General features: G+C 34.7%; 1 protein-coding gene across 1 annotated transcript in view; it reads left to right on the forward strand.

The window, feature by feature from the left end:
- The window catches only part of LOC121408645 (proteasome maturation protein-like), a 57,466-nt gene that overhangs the window by 13,467 nt on the left and 23,312 nt on the right, over nt 1-20,687 (forward strand). The window contains exons 2-5 of the mRNA XM_041600182.1: nt 1,247-1,317; nt 10,121-10,181; nt 15,120-15,221; nt 16,003-16,096. Coding sequence (XP_041456116.1) covers nt 1,247-1,317; nt 10,121-10,181; nt 15,120-15,221; nt 16,003-16,096 — 328 coding nt within the window. The remainder of the gene's footprint in view (nt 1-1,246; nt 1,318-10,120; nt 10,182-15,119; nt 15,222-16,002; nt 16,097-20,687) is intronic.

The raw sequence follows: 20,687 nt of genomic DNA on the forward strand, positions 1-20,687 counted from the left end.
ACATTACAGTATGAGGGTCGCAGCAGATCTACATCTAAGCTTTCATAACTCCCTTTGTATCAGTTTGCACTATACATACAGAAATGTACATGTATATTCTCGTATACATGAATTATTTGTATATACCGGTATATGTATTTTCTTTTAAGGAAAACAACGAAGTAATCAATATCTGCATGAACTACAATTTGAAGTTTAGAACTTTTGATGATACACATTTTAAGTGTCCTGCAGGAATATCCGCAAACATTTGTCGTATATTTTCCAAATAAATTAAAAGTACCACCATTAGCATATACCATCTATTACCTTTCATTGACCTGTTGCCTCTGCATAAAGTAATAATAATAATATGCAACATTTATATAGCGCTTAATGTAATGTTTCCAAGCACTGCATACTATTAAACCTGGCTTTAGCACAGTGACACTTATTGGGTGCTTGAGCATTTCAAGGAATAATTTTACCCGCTACTATTTACTACACCTGGGTGGATAATGGAGAATGTTAAAAATGCTTTGACAAAGGACGTGAGTGCTGCTTAGGGATTCGAACCCTGGACCCTGTGATTCAAAGTTCAGAGACTTTTCTACTGAGTCACAACACCTCTACAAAAAATACTATATTACTACTACTATTACCTTTCAGTGACCTAGTGCCTTGCATGGAGTATGATTTTTCTAGATCAAAGTGAGAAAGATCTTGTCTGAGAGCATCCCGGAAACAGACACACCTGACTTGATATATCACCAAGTTGACTCCCAGAAGATGATGATTCTCATGTTTACTACCAAACCCGCATCCATTATGGTGGTACATGGCATCTTGCCAACTAACCTTGATTTCAAATAAAACATATCCAGGGGTGTGTTTCACAAATATTTAAGTCTGATTAAAAATCACTCTTAATTGCTGTGGGACGTGAGGTATAATACACAATAATGGCATTGGTGAGATCATGATCATGGGATGATTTGAATGTGATTTACTGTGTAACCCTTGATCATGGGATGTGCACTACTGCCCATTAATCAATGAGATGATGTGTTCAGTATCCTTGTGGCATTGGAACTTTAGTATAACAGATTTAAAATGTTTGTGAAACACACCCTTGGATAGATCTATATGAATCTCATCAGCTTCTTATGGAGAAGCTATGCTGGTTGGTTGATACAAAAGTATCTTTGGTGATGATCCATTAGTTATTTAATTTAATTATTTGTGTTTTTTTTTTTTGTCACTGCAGAATGTCTCGGGATGCACTGATGTACCACATAACAAGAAGAATTATGGAGTCCCGGATCTTATGGCTGAAGGGTAACAAAAAATACTAAATATATCGTCTTTTTTATATAACATGATAGCTGTAGTTGTGTCGCCATCTTCATGAGCTTGAATAAAAGCCATAGGATGTTGATAAAGTTGCTTGTAATTTATGTGGGACTTTACAAAGATCTGGAATGCAAAACAAAATTTCTTTAGTTTGGGGATGGTCATATCGTTTTAGGTCCAGTGATCGCAACACATAGACAAACATTAGGGAAATAATCATTTGAATGAGAACGTTAAAAGGAGTAAATGAAACCTTGTCCACAGTGATAGAAATGTAAATGTTTTATTCATATAACTAGAAAATGGGAAGCAACAATGTTTTTCAGTATCATTTTCAAGGTGAAATTTTGTCAAATTAAAAAAATCTTCATGAGCTCGAGCTGTAAGAGTGTGCTGGAGTCATTGCTTTATTTTATTCCCCATTTCATTCTCATTTTTTAACTTGTTTACAAATGATTATTCTATTTGTTATGCATTCTGTCTTATGATCGAGAATGATACAATACCAATTTAATTCAATAGTTCATGGTTGTGTACTGTTCCTTGACTTTGGCTGGACTTCAATGAGCTTTTTCCAATGAAAGTATGGGCGGTCATGATAGATAATCTTGGGGTTTGTGATTTAGATCATGTTGTAATAGACAATACAAGTTTAAACTGAAATCCCTCCTTACTAGACTGTCAATCAGTGAAGCATTTCATGAAACAAATACCACCGATCATTGTTAGATCTACTGCAAATCCTTGCATATGATTGGCGGAGAGCAACTTAATCAATGAAAATCACTGACTGAACCTTTTGTGGAATGCTCCCTTTCTTCTGCTATCTTCTTTACTTCAGGTGATTTTATATCTTCTAGATATTGTACAAGCAAGAAACTTCGAGGAAGTAACCCCTTTAAGATGAAGGATATGAGTTTTGCTTCTCAGTCTAGTAGTACTGTGAAGAAATCTTACGAGGAGTATACCTTCTGACAAATCTCTTATTTTCCTTCCGATCTGCAAACAATTCAAAACCAGCATGCTTGACTCATAAAAAGCGATACTGTGTGTTTCCTCTCCCTTTATTCATTGGCTGTCTCCCTTTTGGGGGGCTTTGAAGTTTTCTGTCGTAAATTGATTGACAGCGAGACGGCAGTCAGGTGCGCTCACGAAATTTGTGACTTATGAAGAGGAAGCATGCGATTATTGGCGTACAACGGAATACGGGAAATGGACTCAATTAGCTCATCCCTTTTTTTGTATATTCTCTTTCAAATACTCTCACTCTCTCTCTCCCTCTCTTGTCTGGAGGTTTCTTCCCTGTTCTCTTTTTCTTCTCTCTTTCTCCTTTTCTCCTTTCTCTCCTTTTCTCTCTCCTCTCTCTCTCCTTTCTTTCTGGCATAATTTCCTTCAGCAAGAAATTGATTCACATTGTGTTGCTTTCAACCCAGGTGAGGTAAATGGGTACCTGGCATTACTGTGTATCCCCCGCCGTCGCTCAATCCCTTGCTCCCCATTTGCAATGTCAATGCGTATTACTTGTAATAAAATGGTTGATAGCTCTTTAGAGTGACACCCAAAGAACTGTTTACAAAAAGCTTGGTATTGAACCAACCCCAGCCAGGTAGTGAATTAGATTTGTACAAATATTGAAAACATTAGGAAAATGAAAAACATTCTTTATTTTGAAGAAAAGGAAAGTGGAATTCAATGAGAAAATTTCTCCCAATTAGTGAACACAGTGAAGCATGTTAAAAGAAATAATTTGAAAATCACAGCCAGATTGAGAAAAATGATCCAGATATGATCTGAAGGTTTCATATGAAATGTTTTTTGCCAAAACAAGAGGTAGATATTTTCACCAATAACCTGTTGTTGAACATTCTGTCCCATTTCTTTTTCCTTTGAAACAAATGATTTGTTGAAGTATGCTATTGAATTTAGTAGGAAATTCATCATGCAGGTAGATCATGACCAAAAAATGAAGGGAAAATGAACAACTGCATAGATCTAATGTTCATTTTGACATGAAGTCCAGGAATAGATTAAGGATCAAATGCCACATTAACTAACAAGATTTCCCTTGATAATTAAATATGAAAGAATGTAGGCCTTTTGGCAATGGGCTTGAAAATGGGGAAAACAGAAAATTAACATCTAACTATTCATACTTGAAATATATAGACTTAATTAAGATTCTCTTATCACATTTTGCCAGCTATCTCTACTGATAAACATATTAAACTCAGTGCTTTTGAAAGGTTTGCGTCATTTATATCCATCATCGGAAAATATTAATTGTGTAAACCACTTGCTGGCTTAAAAAATGGTAAAAAGAGAAGAAAAGACAAGTTCTTGAGTTTCCATGACATGAAAAAGAAATCAACATTCAACATTTGATGTAGAATTACATGATATACTGGAAGAAAGAGGAAATTTGTTATTAGATGAGAGGAACAATAGGGTGAGCTTCTATTTATAGTTTTATCTTTGTTAAAATAATACTTTTTTTGTTGATATAAATATGATACACAGTAGGCAGTCTCCATCGGCCTCAATCTCAAGATTCTAGTCAGTTAATTCTTTGAGAATCCTATCTCCATCAGCCAGAATGTGACGATTCTCCCTAAACTTGGCTATGAAGCCTTGTACACTAAGGCCCGACTTCACAAAGGTGGTTTTTAAAACCCACGGTTGAGTCCATGGTTTATGCAGATTTCCTGTATAAATTATGCTCATTTTAACATGTATATTGACAATGTCCAAAGCTGATGCGCACTTTTGTCACAGTGCGCAAAATTTATGCCTGTTGCCATGGTTATCCATGCTATTTTATTCATGAGTCCACTCTGCAAACACTGGACTCATGAATAAAAATAGCATATCCAACCATGGTAACAGGCGTCAATTTGACGCACTGTGACAAAAGCGCACATCACCATTGGACATTTTTGTTTATCTTGGAAATCTGCATGAACCATGGATTCAAAACAATTCCTAAGTGTTTCTGAGATTTTTGCACTGCATGAGATGCTGATTAGCATGCTATTCCGCCATGTTGATTACAACATAAGATCTTGAGACTGATGTGATTGGAATGGTTTGCCAGATAATAGATTGGGGGTTGAAAACTCTGGCTGAAGGGCTGTTTATGTCTTCAACACAATCATACACAGTAGCTTTTGATCTGTTGGTCTGACTCTCATTTTTTTAATCACATGGTTGTTGGTTGGTATTCTAACCATGGTATTATTCTTTCAGCCTTAAATTCATTCACATTTTGCTGCACTCTACCCAGGTGAGGGGAAGGGTACCTTCCTTGAAATGCTTTTGTGCTTAGATGGCAGCCAACCACAGCATAACAACTAGTGCCTTTACACTGTACAGTTGATACGTCCAAGTTGCATTATCTGATGATGATGAAGATCAGGCTTACACAGACAAGCTTAAAAAGAAATAAATCAATGAAGAGATTGAATCAAAACTTCTTTAATTTCACCAAGCATAGGTGTGAAGCACAGTCTGAAAGCGAAAGCAAGAAATAATTTCTGGCATTTACGCATTTCCCGCTTCACTCACAAAACCCTCTTGGGTTTGTATGCATCCACGCATCCCTTTAGGGCATGTCTGCATTAATCAAGCTCTATTTCTCATTCTATCTGTTCATTCCTTATGTTTCTATTAGAATCCTTGACGTTTTACCCCCATGCTTCTCAATGAGAGTGTTTCCTCTATCTATCCTTGCGCGTTGATTGAGAGATGCCTCCTATGTCCGTGCAATCCAATTAAAATGATTTAATGCTTTTCATTAAATCATTCTAAGATGAATGTATGTGTTTCATTCTATTTTCTAACATAAGGTGTTTTTTTCAAGGATGATAGAAAAACAAGAGAGACCTGCTCTTTCTCTTGATGGAGTGTTGTTTCCGGGTCAGTTTTAGTTTACAAGGAGTTTTACTTCTTGGTTTAGGCGTAATGTAACTCGGCTGTCTGCTCTCTTGGCTAAAATATATGTACATTACACGACACCAGAGTAAAGGTAATAAATAGAGATGAAGAAATCTGTTAAACATTTGTGATTGTCTGTACCTACTTCTCGTAGCTATTTGTAATGTTGATACATGTATTTACAATGCATTCCCCCTTTCTCTCCTTTTAATGGGGGGGGGGGTGGGGGTGTGGGCTGATAGTACATGTACCTCGTTTATTTGTATGGAGAAATTAATCCTTATCAATTTTCACACCAACAAGATGTTTTTTATCATCGCATATTAAAAACAAGTTTGAAATAAAATATTTTGGAAATCATCTCTACAGTTTCCCTACGTGCATTTGGGTGTCTTCAATATTGTGCAGGAATTTCAAATTTGTACGCATGTCTCTTTCCTGCCTTTTAGAAATATTTTCTTTTTCAAATTGTTTATCAAAGGAACTCCTTGTGATAATTCCCTGTCACTCATCGTAACATATAATTTTATTTCATCCGATTTTCTTAAGAAGGGAGTCGTAGTTTGAAAATGAATTCCATATTTTCATCAACTGCTATCATGAGAATGTATTTTACTTGATTTTGAAAAAAAGGGGTTTAAATGAACAATGCTTGAAAGGATTTTAGCTGACTGGTAATGATTGTTTTGATGATGTGACACCTGTTCATATTCATAAGCTTGTCAGAGTCATTGGTTACCAATCATACAGGAGCAGAAAACATTGGTTTTCACTAGGATGCCTTATCGGTATAAACACCAGTATAGTAAAGGGATTTCCCCTGAGGGAATAGAGAAAGAGAACTCAGAGGTCAATGGGAAGGGGGACATTGTCCTTTCAAGGAAATAAAATGGGGGCTAATGTCAACTTATATTAAAAACTAAATAATTATATAGCTATTTGTTGTCAAGTTTGCTCTTGATATTGGTAAGTCACCATTTAATTGTGCTATTAATATCGTGGGTGGTTTATTTTTAAAATGAAAATGGTATCCTTAGGCGAAAAGCGCTTTATAAAACCAGCTATTATTACAGTAGATTTTTATGAGAATATCATCATCACCACCATCATCGTCATCCTCACCACCACCACCGCCATCATCCTCATCAACACCACCAACACCATCATCATCACCGTCAATATCACCATCATCATTATCGTCGCCGTCATCATCATCACTATCACCATACCATTATCACCACTACCACCATCTATTTCTTCACCTTTCATCTTTTATATAATTTGCCCTGATATAAAAATACATCTTGCGGAACTAAAACTATCCCTTTGCAAGGTAATTTGGCATGGAGGATGTTCCATACAAGTTCATACATGTTGTAACTGTGATTTTGCACTTGACTTCAAACAGGACCACATGTACGAGCCATAAACTCTTATCTCGTCTACAGCCTGCTACATACAAGGTCATGGAATGAATTAACACTCAAACTAGAAATATCTGTCCCATCCTTTCTCCTCTCCCCTCCCTTCTCCCGCACCCCTCCCTCTCCTGTTCATATTTTCCCCTTTTTTGCCCCTCCCAGACACTTTTTTTTTATGCTTGAAGTAAATTATACTTCTAACTTTCAGAAATATGGTCCTTGTCCCACACCCCCAAATAGGCTTTTTACACAGGATTTTCTTAACCCCGGACTATCGCTAACCCCGTACTATCCTTAACCCCGTACTATTTATTTTCCTTTTCACACATGCCAAATTGCTTTTGCTAACCCCGGATAAGGAATGCTTGCTTTTTACACATGAAACTCGCTAACCCCGGACTATTGGTAGCTCATGAATATTCACGAGCGCACTGAGGGGTCATTCGGGTCATATCCAAAATCGCTGACTTCTGGCACGCGCTTTTTTTTTCATCGCCGTGATCGCTGTTCATGAATATTCATTATACTTACCTCTGATTGGACAACAGGGCCGGCTCTGTTGCGGGGCATGAATGGGAGCGCTTAGCCCACTTTCGTTTTACACATGCGATCTTAACCCCGTACTATTGCTCTTAGCACCGCAATTGGTGGGATAACCCTGCTTTTTTGCAGGGCCAAATAATCCCGTACTATAGGTGGGGTTAGCCCACTTTGCAAAAACGCTGTGTAAAACGAAAGTGGGCTAAGCTTAACCCCGTACTATAGGTGGGGCTAAATTGCCATTTAGCCCCACCAATAGTACGGGGTTAAGGAAATTTTAGCCTGTCTAAAAAGGGTAAAAGTGTCAGAAAAAAAATCATTTTAATCTTTCCCTTGTGAATTTTAATCATTTAAGAATCTACACATTATTGGGTCAGCAATCCCTTCCCCTTTATTCAAGACGTTTTAGAGTAAAACTGACTTCGTGAGGGTGGTTTAGCCCCCGTTCTGACCAATATCAGGTCAAGAATTGGGCTACTGTCTTAATCATTTAGTCGTAATCACTGCAATGAACGTGTCACTTCCTGCTCAAAGTGCATGCCCTGTAATACTGTGCCTTCACTGGCAGTTTGCTTTTATAAATAGACCATTTTATGATATTTTTTAACCAAAGATTATTTTTGGTTGGTATTATGATTATATTATAATAAATATTTATTATCCCTTTTCAAGACATAGATCTGTTAATTATGTTTGCTTGTTTATAATTCTGATATGTCAGATTATGAGAGCAAAATGCTTTCATTACAGTCTTGCTAGTAATAACTAATATGCTACTTGGCAAATATTGAATCAAATAAGTCAAGACAATATTTGAACCAAGCTATTAATTCACAGGTAATGGTGCAGTGTACATGTATGTATACTCTAGACAGAGTCTATCTATATTTGAGCAGGTCTGAACCGTATTATAGTTAGCCTAGAAAGTCAGACCAAATATTCTGAAAAGAGTCTCTTTTTAGGACTTTCTCTGAACAAACATGTGTCCCTGACTATTTTTAACCTGATTGTCTGCCCCAAACCATTTTTAACTAGTGATATTTATTTAAAATACAACTTTAAATCAATGTATAGTGTATTAGAACTTCTGTCATCAAAGTCGTTAGTTTGTTTTCCAGCGAATCTGTGATTAAGGGCATGTTCTTGGCTATCTTTGATATTAGCATTTGTTCTGCACTGTCTTGGAGCGTAGGCATTACGTACATGTAGTCCAAAGCACCTTTTACCATATTAATTCTCAAGTCCAGGCCATTCTTGACCAATGAGAAGTTCTTAAGTCTAGACCGTCTTTGACCAAAGGCATTTTGTCCAGCGTCCAAACCATGGTTGATCAAAGACATAGATCTGTACCAGACCATGGCAGCCATGGCTACAGTCAGTGTCAAGTTCAGAAAAACTTTCTCCTAGATCAAAGAGGAAACTTCCTCTTCCGATGATGATTAAGCTATAGATTCACTTTAGTAAGGAGAATATAGTACTAGGGATCTAGACATCGGTCTAGCACCCCTTCAGGTTGTCTTAACTTCTTAGGAGGAAAGGATGTCATTAATTTGGGGTTTGATAGTGTTCCTCAGCCTTCGGGCTTTCGTGGAATAGATAACCTTTCTAGGTTCAAGAAACTGACTGATTTTTTTTTTTTTTACCGAGATTATTTCAATGAAAAGTACATGAAAGATACATTGTAGAATATTTTTTGAATTGTGAACAACAGAGGAAAAGTGCATCGGGTCGCCATGGGAATTGTAAGATTCTTTTTTGTTTGCTATCAGTTCATCTGGTAAAACACAACACCAAAGAAAAACTTGATGAGCTGAGACACTGAGTTAGGACAGGTGGAGTCAATGAGGGTGTGGAATGGCATATGGAGTGCCAAGCCAGCAGTGTGCACTTCATAATCACTCAATTAGATAGCTGTAATAGAATAAAGGTCCAACTACTCCCGGTGCAAAGTGGCTTTTAGTGCAGCTTCCCCTTCTGTAATTTGTTTTCCCTTTTCTACATAAACCTGACCTCTCGGTCAAGCACCTCTTCTAGATTCCATTCAGTGATGCAGTTCCAAACCTGTTGACAAACAAGAAGAAATTATAAAGATACAATACAATGCAATACACAATTGTTTGTTGTCTTCCATTCTCTGTCAGTGATCATGTGACTTGGCAGTCACATGCTACATTGTAATGAGTCACCTGATTAGATTACATAATAGTATAATGAGTTGTAGTCAATCTGATTGCCTCCAGGTAATCCAATCTAACTCTACCTGGGAGGATGTATCAATATCCTGCCCTCATCATTTTCACTTTTCTCTGATTAAGGTTGAAAAGTGAAGCAAATGTGATGATGACCAAAGATAAATTCATGAAAGCTCCCCTTCCCCTCCTTTGATATCATATAATCCTTTTACGATTATGGCCCTTTCCTATTCTCTTGATAAATTTATGATTTGTTTGAAACAGAAATTGTCATCACTGAAAAATGGTAAGACCGAAAAAAGACAAAATAACCTATCTAGTAGTCTCTAAAGTAATATTCTATCCAATAAAGTTCTCTATCTCAAAAGATGAAGCCACTATGCTTTGTCAATGGGAACACCTTTTCACTGGATTGAGTGTACTGCTGATCATATACATTGTATATTTCCTCCTAATAATGCAAAGCTTTAATAGCTTTTGATCATAAGAATGATTTTATTCATAATAAATTGCATTTATTATTTTATGCAACCAATGGTACAAGTCATATGAACTCTCAGACTTAAACCTGTAAGTTTGTGTTGTGGGACAGTTATAATTTAACTTTTTTTGAGATTCAAGTTTTGTTCTTCAACCCTATGGATGTGTTTGATTATTGGATGTGGAATACATTATAAGTTTTTTTCTTTTCTGTTTTTTTTACAGACCAACTGGAGTCAAATCTGGCATAGTTGCATCTCACCCTCTTGAAAAATCAGAGAAAAATGTAAGTATTCATTTAATTAACATCACTCAACTTGCCTTTTTACTAAGAATCGATAACTGAAATTAGTTCTATTCCGAGGTTGTCTTACTGGGGGGGGGGGGGATTTTACATGCCCTGGGTTCATTTTCAGGGTTGCAAGACTGGTAAAAATATGCAAAATGTATGAAAACAAACAAAAAAAATAAATGACCTCCTTCTCCCCTCTTTGAAAAATAAATTTATATAAAAACTATCATCAGAGAATTTACTTGCATTTGGAAGTTAGAAAGGATCAACTATTTTAGCAAGGGAAGGGGCACAATTCATGCAATTGCCCTAAGCCCTGTTTTTCCCCTATACATGTATGCCTATGATGCTGGAGTAAAATGAAGTGATAAGAGTGGATATATTGTGGTATATTTTCTTCAGTTGCTGATTCTGAATTTTATTGTTCATATTGTTTGTTTGGTTGATTCCTCTCAGCCCATTCCCCACATGCTTGATTCTTCTGATATAAAAATATTTGACATGACTGAGCTGGATATCATAAAATCTGAGATATACCTCCCCCTTCCTCCTCTCCTCCTGATTGCTGTATCTGTCATTAAACTATCCCAGAGGAAACACGTAATACCTTTTAAACTAGAGAGGTGAGAATTAGAAATATCTGGAAATCACACAGGAAAGTGTAATCAATTTTTGGAAAGGAAACCAGTCTGTTACCTATTCTAGCTGATTCATAGTAGCATTAAATTATGACACTTCCAACTGAAAATAGATTCAGTATGGTCAAGAGATGGCAGTGTGACTATGCCAAGAGGACAATGCCGAATTACATAGTAGTATGACCAACTTGCAATGGAATGGCATTTTGGACCCCCCCCCCCCAAAAAAAAAAGGAGGAACCGAAATATTGTTAAAATTCACTGAGCTCTATACACCATCAAATCTAGAATAGTGACAATAATGGGGGGGGGGATGTGGATATTGATGGGGTAATTGAACAGGTAATATAGATCTATTCCTCTTAGTTTTGATAACAACTGTTTTGTTTTTATCCAGTATATCTTTACATTTACCCAAGATTCTGGAAGAGTGCTGTTGTTTTACAAAAGAAATAGATTTAGAAAGGTGTAGTTTCTTACAATTTTTTCCCCGCTGTCCATATTACATCTTAGTGTACCAAAGTTTTAACTACCATTAGCAACAATTAATGACTTCACCAATCAAGTAGCCACTCTTCTTATTCACTATTCATATAGGTGTTGTATTATGTTTACTATAGATAGTGAGAGAGTTGTTTTTTTAGGGAACATATTAAACGCAGAAAAACTCTCTTCAAACACACATGAATGGGCATCATTCAAGATACATAACATTGTGAAAATCATTCAGAGCATGGACCTACTCCATGTTCAGAGCAATAAATCTCCAACCAACTACATGTAGCTATCTTATTCTGCATTTGTCTACCGCTGCCATATATACTCGGGGCCCAAACTTGGCTTTGCACCAAAGTTAAACCAAAGTTTATTGTCAATCTTTACAGAAGATGTCCAGCAGAGTTTTGAGGTTTATTTGGAAGTCTATGATCAGGATGTTTGACTGAACCCTCGCTTTGTTTACTTTGACAAGATATATGGACCTGTATTATTTTTTTTTTTTTTATGATATCCTTTCTGTTTCTTCTGTGCTTCATTGTTATTCAGTCTCAAGTTTATACAAGTATCAACTCCTCTTGATCTTGAGTCAATTTTTTTCCCCCTACCAGCAGCATCTTTTACAAATTGCATAACTTGTTTTCCTCAGTCATTCAGCAGGCTTACATCCTTGAGCTTGTCAAAGCTGATATAACTGCCAGCTCCTAGCAATTCATGGTAATATCTCAGATACCTGGGGAACATTTCATGACATAAATAGTCAATGAATTTCACTGACTGTTTGTCATAAGCTAGTGAAATGATTGCATCTGATTGGCTCATACCAAATTTGTCAATGAAACTCGCACATGAGACTTTTCATGAAACACTTCCCAGTAGTCCAGGTACATTGTTGCTATTTTATCAGTGAAATGATGGCCTCAAATGGACATTTTCACTACAAATGTTCAGCAATAAGGCCTTGGAAACCTTAAATTTTTTTGTAAATTCTCAATGGGTAAATAGATGAAATACCTGTTAACCTTTATTACCTATCCATAGGGAGAACTTCCGATTGTTAAATCTTTATTGGGGAAGTGAGTGAGCCCACTATCTTTGGAAATGTAGAATCTCATACCGAAATTTGTATTTTACCTGTACTAGTACATACTCTCTGCTCTGTGTCTGTGAAGCAATCACCTTTTGTATTCTTGGCTATTTTGATTTATTACAATAAAGATGATAAATATTTTCCTGTAAACCATAAATAGTCTTATATGTCCACCTGCCACGATGTATAATTAGACCAACAATTGAGTTCATTAACAGTCTGATAATTAAGCATCCTCATCGTCATAGCTTTACAGCTCGTGAGTAATGCTCACTCTGTCTCCGATTTACACTGCATCCATTCTATTTCAAGAAGACAAAAATGGGGTTCAACCACTTGCGTAAAAAAAGCAGAAGAAAAGGGTGAGGATAAGGTCTGAAATGACCCGGAAACAAGTAGGACAAGCCCAGAAATAATTCGGAGCTCACATGACTCTCTTATGATGACTCAATCTACAGAGGGAGGGGTAGAGGGTTCAATCGGAGGGTCACATTCATGGTAGAAAGTACATCGTGAAGTTCATTTGCCCCCACATGTTTGTCGGCATTTTTGCCTACATGTTAATGGTTTTGGCAGTAATCACACCTTATGAGATGGCCTATTTATTCTAATCACAAAGAGACAAAAACAGAAAGAAAAAAGGGGAGGAAGTCGATCAGAAAGGGGAGAGATAGTGCAGATAAAATTAGATTCAATGAAACAAGGACATGATTGAAAAGACAAAAAAAAATCAGTAGGGACTGGAAAGATATTTTTAAAATTGGGGCTTGCGGAGAAACAGCTATGGTAAACTAAAACTATGTTTATTGGGGTAATCAGGTAGCTCTGGAGTGCATAAAAAGGGCATCTTTAGTTTACATTAATACTGAAAAATATTGCAAAATATATTTTGATATATAAATAGTAGGACATATCATGTGAGATGGTAGCCTATACAGATTTCAAGAGGATTAATCTATGTAAGGGTTTTTAAATAGTTTAAACTTCTTCAATGTTTAGGCCTCTTTGAACTGAACAGTTGTTTTGGAAGGTTTGACCCGCAGGACATGTGTCAATTCTGTTGACCCATTCTGTCACCATCATGGGATCTTATCTATTAACAGAATCCTTCCCAAATATAAAAAAAAAAGTTTTTAATTCCTATTAAAATGTTTTTATGGTATGAATATGGAACACACCACTTTGTCTTTCACTATTTGATGCTGAATATATGAATAAAATAAAAGTTACATTTTACTCTTTAACATGATGTATCATTGTAACGATTAGTTTAATAATTAGATATCATCATCATCTTCTTCTCCATAATGATCATCACATCATGTTTCTAATCAACCCAATTTTTTTTCACCTAATTATTGTCTCCTTTGGGATGATTCCGTTAAACCTAAAATCTGTGTACAGTATATTGTATGTTGGCCGTACATTGTTACTCAACTCAGTCAATAGCATACAATGATTGTAATAATCTGATTTATTTAATCAGGAACTTGATTGAGATCTATAATTAAAAACTTCAACTTCGCAAATCCTTCTTCATGAACTTGTTAATGAATATGTACATGTATTGTATTGTATATGGCCCTCATAGTGTAATCAAATTGATTATCTGGAATTAATTGACCCGTCTTTCCTGTGTTTAATTTCAAGAGTTTCTGGTAATTCTTTTATGATGATATTTCCTGTGGCTGATACACATGTGGATTGTTTGCATGCTTTGATAATTAAATGTCAATGTCCTGGGCTTCATAATTAAAAGCATGTCTAAAGCTTTGGTATAAATATCCCTATAGGGTCAATATTGTGAATGATACTAGAATTTAAATTTGGCATATTTTCGGTTGTTATAATTTAGTTTGGCCTCTCGTGCCTCATCTTGGTAATGTTTATATTTTGGGCTAAAAAAATATTCCTTTATGCACTTACTTTATATGTAGTAATTGGATTTTTATAAAGCTACTGATGAAGATTATATCCTGAAATTTTTAGCTCATTCCATGCTTGAGAAGGGTTTATATCAACAAAACAAAAATATGTAGTTCTTTCATTTTGATCAAGCACCTAGTCAAAATAATTTTTTATGTAAAATCAGTACATTTATCCAATAAAACACACTTTTAAAATTTTATATTCACATCATACATGTAACTGTTTTAGGGCACACACAAAATAATCTAGTCATGAAATGGAATAGCAAAATGCACTTTGGGGGATTTTCCAAGACTTAGGATAAGATTTATTCAACACAAACTCTTTTTTTAAGATATATTAAAATATGAATGCTTTAGTTTGAAGTTATTAAAGTCAGCAAACAAAAAAATAGAAGAATATAACTTTTTGAAAATTTTAGGAAGTCCTCAAATTATTGCAGTCATGCTACTCACAGTGTTTAAAACATAGAAATGGTTTAGAATTACCAATCGTGTCATGTCCTAAATTTCGTATTTCAGTTATGTAAATGTGGGAATGATATCATTTTGACTTAAGTGTTTTTGTTTTTTTTAAGAAGCATGGTCTAGCATTTAAAATGAATATCAAAATACAGAAAACCTTCAGAAATTCTTCAATTTATTTTGATATAGGCATGGCATGTACACAAATATATTGGTCTCTCAGCTTTCATTTCCTTTAAATCTAGATTTATTTTTAACATGAGGTTTTTTAATCTGATGAAGATTATCCATGCATTTTTATTTTGTACTTTTCTAGTTCTGGAAGAATCAGCAGGAACAGGAGTTTGCCAATTTGAGGAAGCTGCAGGGATTGCACGCACCTCTCCGACTCATGATGGAACGAAGTATAGTTACGCAGGTGTGTTAGCTCTTAAATCATGTTCTCAAGTAAATGTTCATGTTTTCTATGAAATGTCCAAATGAGGCATAAAATGCATACTATAAGATCTAATATGCAGCTCCATGATTTCTGAAAAATCAATAATTCACTTTCCCTTTCTGGACACAGTGTACATCTTTTGTATGTGTTTATTTTTTGTATCCAGTTTTAGCTAGTAGAATCACTCATATGCATGGTAATGATTTTAAAATGTCTTTAGTCCTCCAAATTAAAAATAATATATTAGGTAATTAAACAAAATAGTAATTATCAGGGCAGTTCCATGTATCTACCTGTTTCGATAGAAAAATTTTTTTTTGTTAGTTAGCTGTAATCCTTCTGCCTTTATAATCATAAAGAAATTTATTCTAGATTTTTCTTAAAATGTTTTATATGTAGACTGCATACCTCCATGTATATCTGTTTGTCACACCCCCCCACACACAAAAAAATGTTAATTATTTCATAAATAATAATAATAGGCATTATCTATCTAGAAATATTCTATTCCGAGGTGCACAAGAAAAAGAAAGAATGTGAGAGTTAGGATGAGTGTCAATTGCCAATAACTAATAGGGTTAATGGAAAGGATAAGATTGCAGTTTATATTTGAAAGTCTCTAGTGATGATATAATTCTTATTAAAATTCCATGGCAAATTATAAGTAAATTTAAGAGAAACATGTTTAATTTGAAAGATTTTATTGTTCTATATAATAATGGATGTAATATTTCATGCTTGTCATTTGTTTCATTGATAGGATGAGAATCCTGGTATATTGCCACAGTCTAACGCCTTAGCTGATGCTCTTTCAGGAAGAGATAACGTCATTGGATATGAAGATATCCTCAATGGTAAAATGTCATTTTCATTTATTTTAGTTAGTCTCTTTATTGTGTGTTTATTGTCAATTTACCTCTCTAATGTCTGTTTATTTGTCATTTTGTTTCTCTAATGTGTGTTTATTTGTCATTTCTCTCTAATATGTGTTTATTTGTAATTATGTCTCTTTAATTTGTGTTTATTTGTCATTTATTTCTCTAAGTGCCATAGGTGTGTGTTGATCTGCATTTTCAATGTTATAATTACATGAAATGTGAATTTCTGAGCAAGCATGAACATTCATTTTGCTGTATGTTTTCTTTAATGTCTTTCTGTAACTGAACACATTGTTGATCCTTGATGTATGAAAATGTTGTCACCCATAATGATAAAAGATCATTTTATCTTTTCTTGTGAAGAATGTTATTTTTTGTTTTTCTGTTCAATTAAGCCATAGCTTGCTTCCACCAGGTGACTTGATATGTAGTGTAAGATGGCCTAGGTAATTCAATTAGGGTGTGTTTTCATTGAATGAGAACAACACCCAAACTACATGGAATCTAATTTCCCTCACCAATCCATAACATCTTTACCTGGACTAACCTTACCTAGACTAACCTAAACTCCAAGAAAAATTTTATTATGAACTAGGGAATAGTGCAACTAGTTGAAAGAAGTAGTTATCTGTTTCCTTATTACTTTTATATAGGGCATATTTACATATGATATAGCATTAGTCAAAACAAAATTTGGAATGAGGACTTTATTGTTGCTATGCAACAACTATAACATTGGATTGATATAAGAGAACAAACTTGTTTATTTTCCTTTTGTAGTTGATATGTTCATACTCTCAGGTCACATGACCAAGGTCAAAGGACATTTAGGGTTAACAAACTTTGGCCATGTTGGAGGTATTTGCAGAATTGCCATCATAACTGTTAAAGTTGAAGATTAGTTCATGAAACTTAGAAATTAGAATAATCAAGTATTATTGAATATCCTGATTGAGATTCAGGTCTAATGACCAAGGTCAAAGGTCATTTAGGGTCAATAAATGTAGGAATTTATTATCATATGAATTGTGGGGGTATTTGTAAATAACTATTTGATAGTTTTTCAAAATCAGTACTGCTGCTATATTGAATGGCGTAATGCAGGCGAGGCTGCCAGAGGCATTCCACTTGTTTTACATTGACGTTCCTCTTTCTTTATTTTATTAAGCAATGCCTTAAGTTTTAGTTTTTATATAAAGAAGCATCAAAACATTTGGATTGCTGGATATAAATGGCTACAGACTATGTTGCAATAGTAGAGCTTATAGCAACATCTCGGTAGCGTGTTAGCGTAATTACTCCATGTGGAGACAAATTGTTTATATCTACTCCCACAGAGTGACATAGATATTTATGAATGATAGTCGCGCTATCGAAGCTACTCCTTATCAGTTTAATCATCTGGTAAACATAGAAAGCTATGGGGTTTCCGGCATGTACTGAGAATGGTTGATAGATATTGCTGATGAGTTGTGTCCAGTGATCGTTTGGCTTACCATACTACCTGCTGGGGTGTGCGTCATATACTGTGCATGGTTGATATATTGCTGATGTGTTGTGCATAGTGAACTTATGGCTTACCATAGTACCTGGGGGGTTCTAGCATGTACTTTGAATGGCTTAAATGTTGCAGTATGAGTTGTGCTATGTGAACGTTTGGCTTACCATACTACCATGGCAGGAAGGTGTCTATTTGACCCCTACTGTGATGACCTTGATGGAAAGGGATGAACGAGAGCTGGAGACCATTTTGTCAATCAAAGAACATCCTAACCTCACTCACAAATAAATCATGTGTCTTATATTTATTCTTTTATGCCATCATTACGTTGTATTTTTGGACTATTGTCTTCTTTGCATCTCCCTCCTCTTACTCTCTCTTCCTCCATCTGTATTTCTCTTTGTTGGATGAAGATTGCTTTTGATTGAAATTATTCTTTACCCGTAATCTATAGCTTAGTGATTGATAATGAAGCTGATTTCTATGATTGATTACATTGATTATTGTGTATGATTGTTTATAGATATCAGCCTTATGATCAATTGGACGGCTTTATGTTACTGGGTCCAGGGTTGAAGATACGCGACCTTGTCTTAATGGAGAAACTTACATCAGTGGCCTGTAACATAAAGCTTAGCGATTGATCGGGGAGCTGATTTTTACAATTGATTGCATTGATTATTGTGTATGATCAATCATAGATATCAGCTTAATGATCAATTACAAAGCTTTATGTTACTGGGTCCAGGGTTGAAGATACGTGACCTTGTCTTAATGGAGAAACTTGAATCAGTGGCACGTCACATAAAGCTTTTAGCGATTGATCATAGTACTGATTTCTACAATTGATTGCATTGATTATTGTGTATGATAAATCTGTTTAAAGAAATGCAGTGATCAATCACCTAGCTTTATGTTACAGGGCACTAATGTATTCGAACAATCTTTTCATAGAGTTTCTTCCAAATGAAAAATTCACCAATAACTCTGTACAGACATGACCAATTACTCTCAGTCAATTGCTATCCCTGCAAATGCACATCCATATCACTGTTGGTTGTGCATTTTATTAAAACAAAATGACCAAAACAGCCAATCAGAATTTTTTTTTTCATATTTGCAGTTAATCATAGACTTTGTTTTATTGTGCCAATAAATTGTTTTGAAGTCTACAAACTTCATTATCAGCCTAACAGTAGGATCAGAGTCAATCGTTGCCATCATATACATCCAGTAAGAGATATTAAAAGAAAATGGAATTTAGATATTTTATTCTTTACTTAACATGAACGTTGAAAATTTAACGGCTAGTGTATTTTTAGCTCATCCGGCCCGAAGGGCAAGATGAGCTTATGCCGTGGCGTGGCGTCCGTCGTCTGTTGTCCATCCACAATTTCAAAATGCTACTACTTCGCCTTTTCAAGTCCGATTTCAATTCTGTTTGCTTTATATGATAGTACTAGGGGGGGCATTCAAAACTTCTACCCAGAATTTTGAAATTCAGTAAATATGCTAATTTATGTCCATTTTTCAAAATTCACAAAAAATGCTAATTCTTATTTATTTGTTGACCATCTGGTAGAGCTTCATGAGGTTCACCAAACTTCTACACAGAATTTTTAAATTTTGACCAGAACAATTTTTATGCTAATTTATGCATATTTTTAAAAATTCACATAAAATGCTTCTTTCTTCTTACTTTGTTGACAGATTTTGAATTTTTTGCTTCGATCTGGTAGAGCTTCATGAGGTTCACCAATCTTTTACACAGAATTTTGAAATTTTGACCAGAACAATTTTCATGCTAATTTATGCAAAATTAATTTATGCATATTTTTAAAAATTCACATAAAATGCTTCTTCTTTATTTATTTTTTTCTTCCATCTGGTAGAGCTTCATGAGGTTCACCAATCTTGTATGCAAAATTTTGAAATTTTGACTAGAACAATTTTTATGCTAATTTATTCGAAATGAATTTATTCATATTTTTAAAATTTCACATGAAATGCTTTTTCTTCTTTAATTGTTGACCGATTTTTACTTTTTTTCTTCCATCTTGTAGAACTTTATGAGGTCACCAAACTTTGACACAGATTTTTGAAATTTTCAGTAGAAAATTACTTATGTTAATTTATGCAAAATTTATTTATAAATCACAGAAAATGCCCCTTCTTCTTTATTTGTTGACAGATTTTGATATTTTTTCTTCCATCTAGTAGAACTTCATGAGGCCCACCAAACTTCTACACAGAATTTTGAAAATTTTCAGTAGAAAATTATTTATGATAAATTAACCAAAATGTATTCATAAATCACAGAAAATTCCTCTTTTTCTTAATTTGTTGACAGATTTTGATTTTTTCTTTCATCTGGTAGAGCTGCATGAGGTTTACCAAACTTGTACACACAATTTTGAAATTTTGTCTGGAACAATTTTTATGCTAATTTATTCGAAATGAATTTATTCATATTTTTGAAATTTCACAAATGCTTTTTCTTCTTTAATTGTTGACCAATTTTTACTTTTTTTTCTTCTTCCATCTTGTAGAACTTTATGAGGTTCACCAAACTTCGACACAGATTTTTGAAATTTTCAGTAGAAAAAATTTATGATGTGCTAGTTAGTTCAGTCTGTGGGGTTACACTTATGGGTCCCTGCAAGCTTAAAAGGGTTTCAAAAATTAAAATTGATTTTAATACCTGTAAGATGTTTTAGATATGGGCAGTTCATTCTATGATATATCCTGTTGGTAAACATACAGGATATAAAAACTTAGTAAGAAGATGTATCCTAAGACAAGTAACATTTACAATTACAGATTATGCAGAAGCAAGGATATATATCTTATTAGGGGTAATATGACTTTTCCTTCTGCTTTTGTTAAGCCACTTTTCATTATTACATAACAGATATGGGGAAGTAGGAAGTGATTTATAATTGCATTTGTTGACCACTGTGTATGTATAGGTGTGGCAGTTTAGAATGACTTGACCACACAATAATTCAAGGTAAAAAATCACCTGAAATCTAAATAAGAGTTGTGGTAATAAACAGATGCAAATAG

Source organism: Lytechinus variegatus, chromosome 1 (assembly GCF_018143015.1).
Source record: "Lytechinus variegatus isolate NC3 chromosome 1, Lvar_3.0, whole genome shotgun sequence".
NCBI classification, from domain to species: domain Eukaryota; kingdom Metazoa; phylum Echinodermata; class Echinoidea; order Temnopleuroida; family Toxopneustidae; genus Lytechinus; species Lytechinus variegatus.